The 10,709-nt window shown below is 33.1% G+C and overlaps 1 protein-coding gene across 1 annotated transcript; it reads right to left on the bottom strand.

The window, feature by feature from the left end:
• Nucleotides 1-8,435, bottom strand: LOC143387875 (C-type lectin domain family 4 member D-like). Its single transcript, XM_076841991.1, has 6 exons — nt 8,408-8,435; nt 6,615-6,707; nt 3,580-3,681; nt 2,719-2,870; nt 1,150-1,265; nt 1-148 (listed from the first exon to the last, which is right to left on the bottom strand). Exons 1-6 carry the CDS (start codon nt 8,433-8,435, stop codon nt 1-3), a joined length of 639 nt encoding a protein of 212 aa, XP_076698106.1.
• Between the last annotated feature and the right edge of the window lie 2,274 nt (nt 8,436-10,709).

Below are 10,709 nucleotides of genomic sequence, written 5' to 3'. Positions count from 1 at the left end.
CTAGTTGAATCCTGTTCCAGGTATCTTACAAATTCTACTTGTCTCAAAGTTACAAGGAAAATCATTCCAGGCCCATTTATCTTGGACATTAACAATGACAACACAGTCTTCTTCCTGAAAGTTGTTAGGTTCATCCTCATGCCAGAATCTGAAAGAAGAAGAAACAGAGAGAGATATAGATGATATGGATTACAGATATAGTTATCAGGGGACCATGTCAGAGAAAATGTCCCTATTGAACATTTCATAGCTGCACTGTGCAATTCAAGAGTCGCTATTTGATGTGACTCTTGAACACCTATTGAGCACTTGAAATGTGATCTCTCCATATGAGATGTTTGTTATGTGCACACCTTACTTTGGAAACTTAGTACAGAAAGAAAGGGTTTAAACATCTTACTAATAGTTTTCTATTAATCACACATTGAAACAAGATTTGGATTATTGAGTTAAATATATTATTCATGATAATTTAAGCATTATTAAAATAAATTTTACTATTTCTTTTTGCTTTATTCTTGTGATTGCTAAAACATTGTAATTATATACTTTGTGATTTTGTTTATATTAGACAATATTGGTTTCACAGAAGAAAAACAGGTTATAATTCTCAATAATAATTTTTATCAGCAGGACATAGTGGCACACATGTAATGTCAAAGACTCAAGAAGATCACAATTATGTTCAAGGTCAGCCTTGGAAACTTAATAATACCCTGTCTCAATATGAAAAATAAAGGACTGGGAGTATATCTCAGTAGTATAATGTACTTGGATTCAATCCCCATACTGGAATTGAATCACACACACACATACATACATATACAGTAGTATACTCTTAGCTGATAGTGAAGACATATATATCACATTATGTTGTTTATACAAATGTCAAGTTTAAGGACTATTTTCTCAAATAACTGTTAAGCTATCCATTCTTCCATAAATATTGAATAAATAAAAATACCAAAAATTTTGCTAAAGTCAGGATTATTCTGCAACTGGTTGTGGACTACAGAGGCTACTTGATCCACACTGCTCTATTCTGAGTAAATATTTTACATTGGTGTATTCCACTCTACAATTAATTCTTCTTGCTACATCTTCCCACATTTGCCTATAAATGCCCTTAGCCCCAACAAATATACTCACGCCATGTGTGGATTAAATGGTGTCTGGTCCACCCAATGCCATTGACCTTCCATATCCTCGTCTGTAAGTCCCAGGAAATATGAAAATCGTCTATCCAAAAATTTAGTCATAAAGTTCTGCACACAAAATATAGATTTTTATAGATATATTTGAACTTAAGCCATAGCTGTTTTGTTGAGAAAGAGAAGTCAAATAGATTACTGGTTTAGTACAAAGATTTGATATCAGGTCTGTTTTCAAATCCTGCTTCTAATGATTTTAGTAAATACTTTTGTCTTACTGAATCCCCAGTTTTCTTATCTCCAAAAAGAACAACTTACTACTTCATAGAGTTACTGTGTAGATTAAATGAGCTATACTTGAAGCCCTCTTAATACCTGCTTAATAGCATTTTATTTGTAGAGGCTTTTGTTTCTAAAATTGCCTTTTTAAATTGTTTCTTTAAATTGCATTTATTTGAACAGCAGCAATCCTATAGATGGAAAAGGCTTAGAGATAGAATACTCAAGGAAACTATTGATTAAGAAAAAAATAGAATCTGAGTCATAAATATATGAGGAAATAAGTTTCATCTTTGAAAAACTGAACTTACCCAAATATTTCTTTATTTGGAATTAGAACTATACATCTCAATTTTTTTGTCTGTAATTTATCTTGAGAAGCTATAATCAATCCTGATTAATCACTCGTTTACCCACATACTCACCAAACATTTAATAAGACTTATCCAGTGTGCCTACCTGGCTCTGCACAGAACACTAGAAATGCAAAGATGAGTATATTAAAGGCTCCAGCCCTCTCCCAAGTGGGAGTCAATGGAAGAGATGGTGTAGCAAACAGACATTTTAGTACACTAGAGTAAATGCTACGACCTCACTTGCAAATGAGTTACAACTGTACCTACAACTTAGAATCGGGATTGTGGAGTAGGGAAGGTCATCGGGGTCATTTTCTAGAAGAGATAATGCTTGAGTAAAACCCAGAAAGATGAGAAGTTGACAATATAAAGAAAAATAGCTAATTTTCTAACATGTAAAAAATGTTTCATAGATAGATGTATATTTTACTATATAATTCCACATGTATGTAACATTTCTATTATCAGAGAAATGGTAAAGTATACTGTAACATATGGTGGGCTTTATATTAAAACCACAGTTTACCTGGGCGTAGTGGCCCATGCCTGTAATCAAAGCGGCTCAGGAGACTGAGGCAGGAGGATCACAAATCCAAAGCCAGCCTTAACAAAAGTAAGATGCTAAGAAACTCAGTGAGACCCCTGTCTCTAAATAAAATACAGTATAGGGCTGGGGATGTGGCTCAATGGTTGAGTGCTCCTGAGTTCAGTTCAATCCCCAGTACCCCCAAAGAAGAAGAAAGAAGGAGAAGGAGAAGAAGAAGGAAGGAGGGAGGGAAGGAGAGAAGAAAAAAAATAAGAGAAGAAGAAAAGGCCCACCAAGCATATGGAATAGATGAAGAAAAGATCCAGAGGCCAGAAGAGCACAAAAATTCTTTCCCTGAAAAGAAATTAAAAGCAGCAGAGAAACTGTGGTAGAGTTCCTGACAAACCTGCTCAGCTTCTGTGCTGATTGTCGCCAGATGGGCTCCCATCTCTGAACAGTTCCTTTCACTCTCAGCCCATGTTTTGTTGTCATTAAAAGGAAGATAGCAGTTGGACTGGAAGCCTTTCCAGCCAATAGGACAGCAATTCCAGGTATCTCCTCAGGTGAAAATTGAAATGGAAATTACATAAATTTTTTTTCATCTGTGACAAATTGCATAACTATTCTATGACTTAATATACATTTAACATTTGTGTAAGTAATACCAGGATTACCACAATCATTATCTCCCATTTCCCACCCCCCTAGCAAAATTTCAAAAAACTAAATTCTAAATATCTTCTAAATAATAGTACCTGAAACCACATAATGTCGATGAGAAAATTGCTTAGTATTCTCTTCAAAAACAATGTCCCTATATCTATTTACTTTCAAATATAAAGTGTTTCCTTAAAGTCTTTTGCAAGACATCTTATCAGAAGGAGTCAAAAGAAAATCTGTTAAAACTCAAACATTTCTCCATTCTCTTAAATGAGACTGCAAATAAAAGATAAAAAGATACCTCAGCTGAGCTATATAGTCTAAGAAGAATCTGTCCATATAATAAATTGGAATTAAATTCATGTTATATTTTGGATGTCAAAAATAGCCCATGAATGTGTTATTATATTTTTTCCAGTTATTCCACTGAGTGTAGTCATGAGAAATATTTTTCCCAGTTTACTTATATATTTACCTCTATGCTAGATTCTTCTTTATGTTATTTTACTCCTCCTTGGCTTACTGCTTATATTCTTTAAATCAAATTATGAATTTGAATAGAAATGAAAATAAGAAGACATTCATTTATGCTCTCTGCTATCTATACCTTTTAGTCCTGATTCTTCTCTGATGCACGTTAGCTTCATATGATACTCTGGTAACTTGAACCTTTGCATTCCTCTCTTACGTAAAAAATTGTTATATGTCACTGTCAAGAAAGAAAAGTTTAGTTTCCTTTCTTTATATAACCAACTTTAATAGAAAAATTAAAGCAGTCTAAATTTTCTCTTACTCTAATAGTTAAAGTCCACACATTGTGTTTTCTTCCTATGCAGTTTCCTTGTGCCAGCAACAAGTGAATTGGTTGAGAGCAACTAGGAATGGAACCACCATTTGACCCAGCTGTTCCTCCTCGGTCTATACCCAAAGGACTTAAAAACAGCATACTAGGGCTGGGGATGTGGCTCAAGCGGTAGCGCGCCCGCCTGGCATGCGTGCGGCCTGGGTTCAATCCTCAGCATCACATACAAACAAAGATGTTGTGTCCGCTGAAAACTAAAAATAAATAAATAAATATTTAAAAAAAACCCAGCATACTATAGGGACACAGCCATATCAATGTTTATAGCAGCACAATTCACAATAGCTAAACTGTGAAACCAACCTAGATGCCCCTCTGTAGATGAATGGATTAAAAAAATGTAGCATATATACACAATGGAATATTACTCAGCAATAAAAAAGAATAAAATCATGGCATTTGCAGGTAAATGGTTGGCAATGAAGAAAACAATGCTAAGTGCAGTTAGCCAATCCCCCCCCCAAAAAAAAAACCCAAATGCCAAATGTTTTCTGATATAAGGTGGCTGACCTATAATGGGGTAGGGAGGGGAGCATGGGAGGAACAGACAAACTCTAGATAGGGCAGAGGGGTGGGAGTAGAAGGGAGGGGGTGGGGGTTAGCAATGATGGTGGAATGTGATAGACATCATTATCCAAAGTACATGTATGAAGACATGAATTGGTGTCAACATACATTATATACAGAGATATGAAAAATTGTGCTCTGTATATGTAATAAGAATTGTAATGCATTCCACTGTCATGTATTTTAAAAATAAAAATTAATTAAATATTTTTTAAAAAGCAATTGTTGAAAATTATATTTGATATTAATGTTTATTAGTAATTTTTCTCTGAAATATGGCCAAATGCTTTAAAGAAAGTGGAAAACATAAATGTACAGTTTAGAAAACTATTGTAACATGTAATAATAATATGTTAAACTCGAGGTATTTTGTCCTACTCAAGAAATAGAATATTGCCAGTGGCCTTCAGAACCCAAATGCATTCCATTTATCCTGTAAGGTAACCATTTCATGACTTTTAAAGTGCTTTGCTTCACAATTTTACCACTTTAATAATGTAATCCAAGACCATATGGAATCATGGAATGTATTCCTTTGGTTTTAATCTTCTGCTCAGTATTGTTTCTGGAATTTATCCATGCTAATGCATGCGCAATAACTCAACCATTTCTTTGCTATAGTAATGTATAAAACATATTTATCTATTCTACTTCTAGTAGACATTTGTATTATATACAGTGTTTGGCTGTTGTGAATATGCTTCTCTGAGCAATATTCACCACCATTCTAAAGCACATGAGCATGTATTTCTGTAAGGTAAATCCCTAGAAGTGCAACGGATGACGATAGCATAAACGTGTTATAAACTATAATCATGGTACCCTTTTCCAAAGAGGTTGTCTGCTTCACACTCACACAAGCACCAAGTCTTTAGCAGTTCGGGTCCAATTATCCATAGCATCAACAATATTGGGAAGTGCCAGATTTTTTAATCATTACCGTCCTGGGATGTTTGCAAGGTATCTCATTGTGAGTTGCAGTTGCGTTTCTCCTGACTAATGAGGTTGACTTTCCTGTGTTTATTTGTCTATCATTTTTCTTATAATGTACTATTTAAAATTTTGCTATTATGTTGTAGATATTCTTTTCTATTGAATTGAAAAGATTTTGTAGTGTGGATATCACATATATTAGTTGTATAGACTACAAATGTTTTCTTTTAGGTTTTTCTGTTTCCACTTTGTTATCTTGTTATATGGAAACTCTTATTTCAATGTATTATAATTTGTCAAAGCTGTATTTATTTTATATGTGCATTTTGTGATTTAAGAAATCATTGCCCTATCAAGATCATAAAGATATTCTCCATTTATCTTTTTAAGATTTAATTAATTCACTCTTCACATTTTGGTCAATAATCCAATTTGGATGGATGTTTGTACTTAGTGTGATGCATGAGCCTAGTTTCATTTATTAAATATAGATAAATTAATGGGTTTAAATATTAATTTAGCAAAATTATCCTCTTCTCATAACTATGCAATATTCCCTTCTGTTTTTATATAAAAAGTTTATGTATGCAGGATATGTAATTAAGATCTCTATTATTTCCTCTAGTCTGTTTGTTTTTGTACCTGTGTAATATTACTTTTATTTTAATAATTTTATTTTGGGTCTTGATATCATAGAAAAACAAGTTTTCCTATGGTTGTGATGATACTTATGGTCCCATAAATATATACTTATCCTCCAACTTCATATGTGTCTGTTAAGTATTTACAGTTTTTTATATGTCAATCATTTCTCAATAATGTGTTTTTTTTAAAAAAGAAAGGAGAGAAGGAGGGAGGGAGGGAAAGAAAGAGAGAGAGGGAGGGGAGGAGGGAGGGAAAGAAAGAAGGAGGCAGAGAAGGGAATGGAGGGGAACATCCAACCTTGCTCTCCCTTTCAAAGTGAATACATTAGAAAGTTGTTTTTTTTCTGCCTACTCCCTACTCATAAGATGCAGCCCCTTGTAATTCCACTTCAAAACTTTACTATTTTTACCAGTTTTTACAAGTACCTAAAATAATCTTTCATTCTGTGGCACAAGATAGCACCATCAAACAATAAAAGGCAACTAGGTAAGTCTAAATTTTAAATCAAAGGCACTGAATGTATTATACATTTATACGTTGGGGAAAATCAAGACAGTAAAAGGCTAGGATTAACCTTATGAAAGTTGTTTTCAATAAATAATTCAATAAGAGTTCCACCTTAGCTAATAACTTACCAAAACAATTTGCAATAAAACAGGCACTGAGAAGAGAGATGCAAACAATTGCAAAGACCCAAGTGACCAGCTGGGAATGCCGGCCTCCTTGTCCTAAAAAACAAAACAAAAAGAAACTGGTTAGATAACTTGGCCAAAATGTGTAAGAAATGCAGTTCTACCAAGGAGCAAGCTAAATGTAAGAACATCCAAAACATTTTAGTATCTAGAGGACAGCTTAAATATTTCTTGTGAATATATTGATTTTAGAGCTTAGTGGTAAATAAATAAATGTAAACATTTTTATAATTTTTGAATAGGAAACATTTCTATAAGCAAGACATAAAACCTGACACCCATAAAAAGTTGAGAATTTGAGTACATAAAAATTAAAACTTCTATGTAACAAAAACAACCTAAAACAATAAGGAATACATGAAAGAAAAGTCTTGTCTCAATATTACAATCCATATTATATAAAGAATTTCAAAATCAATTAGAAAACTGAGCAAAGCTTCGAGCAGAAAATATGCCAAAATTATAATTTGCTGAAATTATAAATGGTTATCAATCAGGAAACATGAACTATAATATTGTAGTGTGATTTTTCATATCGATTTGTAGAAGGAAAGTAAAAATTGCAGTGTTGGCAAGGATGTGAGGAAATAAGTACCCACAGTGAGGAAACAAATGCTGCTGAGACTGTAAATTTAAAAAAATCTTTCAGAAATATCAATTCAATAGATTTTATCCATTCTTTAAACTCATTAATTTTCTACAAATAAAAGAATGTGCATTGCAGTTTTTAATAGCTGCTATTTTATTTATGGAATACATCAAATAGTTGTGAAAAAAAGGACCTAATACTTACATATGTGTTATCAATATCATATATTCTAAATTACAATCAGTGTATATAATGAAATTCTATGTAACAACTAAATAATTATGCATATCATTATGTATTAGCATAAAAATTCCCAAGACCTGTTGTTACATGAAAAGGCATTTTTCAGGACCACTGTACAATGTGATCCTACTAAAGTTCACCTTGGAGGGTTGATGAGATTAAGCAAAACTTTAATTTTAAATTTAAATAATTTTTCATCGATTCTCTATATTTCTCAAAACTATTATTTACCATTTTTGCAATACAAATATTTTGGTGTCCTTTAAGTCAAACAAAATCAGAGTCAGAGCCTATGGTATACCATGATCCTGAGACAGTGTATTTCTACACTTTCCTTCTCTCTCCCTCTTAAAAGAATCCATTCAAGCAGAATGAAGTTATCCAAGTTATGCTACTTGCAAATATGAATACATTACACTGAATTTCACCTTTATGTATGTCTATACAACACCAATTAAAAATAATAAATAAATAGAAGAATGACAAGTAAAATAGAGAAAGAGAAACAGAAGGAGAGAGGAGAGGAGGGAAAGAGGAAATACTGAGGACTAAAATGAAGCAAATGCTTTTCCACACATGTATGTTTGTGTCAAAATGAAACCCCATTTGTATATAACTGCAATGCACTAATAAAAGCATTTTTAAAAGAATCTTCCCAAATGACTCTCTTTCTTTTCACCTTACTTCTCTTTTATATTTTTATTATTTCTCTCTTCGTGCAACCTACATTTTGTAAAGAACTTTCTGCTACCCAACTCATCTGTCTCTTCACCAAGGTTATTCTCATTTCCTCCCACTGCTCCTTCTCATCACTATCTTTTATCTTTGCAATTATCATCAATTCACATTGTTAACTCTTAGTTATCATTTCCTCTGCCTCTTTAAAATTGAAAAAAGTACTCACGTTTACTCTGAGTTTCTCCAAGCCTCATTCTGTGTTTACTCTATGTTGACCAGTGGTCAAGAGGACCAGGAACCTCGTCCTTTTTTTTTTCAGGGTATATATTTCTGTGGATAGAGAAATATGTTCATAAATACTTGAGATTGAACACCAATCTTAGCTTCTGGTGAGGTCAGAAAGTTCCCAGTGTAACAGTTGACTCAAAAGAAGAAGTCTTTTAAAAAATTGGGGTTTCCCTTGATTCATTCAGGCAGATGGGGCAAAGTGAAAAAGGAAATTGAGAAAGCAATGCCCCAAAAGAGTTGGTAGACACTTCCATAAGTATATGAGATCCTTGGTGTGTCATGTAAGATTTCACAATTTGTTTTTGTTCATCTAGACAAAACATTATTAATGCCCTAAAGGAAATAACCATTATGCCAGATAAAAACGAAATACTCATCCCCTCATCTTTTTCTTTTCCTGGATATTGTCTTTTCAAAGGCAGTTATATGCATGGGGTAAACTCTGCCCTTATAAATTTCCTTGAACCAAGTGAGATATTCTCTTATAGGTGGCAAAGACAAATAAGCAATGAACAAAAGCTTTTAATGTACATTTTGTATGTCTGTTGATGTGAAAACACAGAAGTCTTTTTTGGGGAATTGAGGGAAAGGTGGTAAAAATTGTTCATTAAATTCCAGGATCTTCTTAGGTGCGAAAAAATAGGATTTTTAAGGCAAAGAAAAAGAAAATGGAAGATTCTGTGATAGACACCAACAGAGCCCCTGACTTCACTTACAGTGGAGAGTGACTATTTGTTAGGTTAAAACCCTAACCCCCATATGATATCTAGATATAGGACATTTGAGCAACAATTAGGATTAGATAAAATCATGAGGATTCTGTTTATGGGCAGCAGAGTGTCTGGTTTGGCTTCCACACTGATTCTGGAATCAGTGCCCTTTTAAAAAGTACTCAGAGAGTTTGCACTTGATATATCTTGATCTCTCTCTCTTCTGCCACTACCCACCTCCTCATTCTCTCCATGTGAGGTTACAGAAAGAAACCAACCATCTGAAAACCTGAAGAGGGCCCTCACCAGAACCTGCCTACATTGGCACCCTGATCTCATACTTCCACCTTCATAACTGTGAGGTTGAGTGTTTGCTCCGCATCCAATCTCTGATACTTTATTTTAGTGGCTCATGGTGACTAATGCAAGTGCCTAGCACTTTAGAGAGCTTTCTTAAAGTCCAGTTTCCAGAATATAGCCCTGTTTTTTAGTAAGTTCTTGCTTTACTGTGCCCAAAAGACCTGGTAAGGAAAACATAGAGGAAGAAAAGTTTGTTTGAGCTCACGGTTTCAGAGGTTTCAGTCTATATATGAATATAGTCACCATAGTCTAGACCCAAGGTGAGTCCAAACATCAGGAATAAAATAATATGACTAAAATATAGTAAGATATTAAAATATGCATTACAGCTTCCACTATGAATGCACTGAAAAGTTCAGTTTCTACTTAGGAATGTTTTTAATATCTGCTGTTTTACTCCAGTTTATGGAACACCATCAAATAGTTGAATGTTGATTTGAACTTCTTCCTAATATTCCTGAATTTGTATGATCAATGATCATATGATCACGTAGGAAAAACAATGTTAGTAGTATAAGAACAACTTTTTATTCAAATTTATTATTAACACATTAATATTTTATTTTAAACTATTCTTAGTTATTCTAAATGTAATTTTAATGAAGATCCTATTGTATGTTTATATGTTGAATTCTGTGAGTCAAGTAAAATGTACATTGATTTTGACCAGAATAAATGGCTCCTAGAAATAATGATTGTGAGAATTGTTGACTTCATAGTAAATTTTTACTTTCAATATTTAAATAAGGAAATAAAATACCAGTAAACATAAATATCAAGACAGTGTGGTATTTAAGAACAGCATGACCTTCTTTTTGCAAAAGGTTTTAAATATCAAAAGTAGAGCAGCATGGCCTCCTTTTTGCAAAAGATTTTAAATAGCAAAGGCAGAAAGACAGAAATTAAACTACATCATAATTTTATTAGTTGCGGAATTCCATGGTAAACTAGAATTTATTATAATAGTTATAAATTTTATTTAGTAAGCATGTTTCACTACAGAAAATTCCTACTTTGTAAGTTCTTCACAGCTTTTAAGAATACAGCACACCAAGTTAAAAAAAAAAAGAAGAAGAAGAAGAAGAATACAGCACACCATCACATTTCAAGAGGGAAAAATGCACAAGGCTTATAATAAATTGTCTAATCTAAACATAATCAAAGATAAAT

This window comes from Callospermophilus lateralis, unplaced genomic scaffold (assembly GCF_048772815.1).
Source record: "Callospermophilus lateralis isolate mCalLat2 unplaced genomic scaffold, mCalLat2.hap1 Scaffold_143, whole genome shotgun sequence".
In the NCBI taxonomy this organism is placed as follows: domain Eukaryota; kingdom Metazoa; phylum Chordata; class Mammalia; order Rodentia; family Sciuridae; genus Callospermophilus; species Callospermophilus lateralis.
The sequence above is the reverse complement of the archived record's forward strand: the minus strand, read 5'-3'. Positions and strand labels throughout refer to the sequence as shown.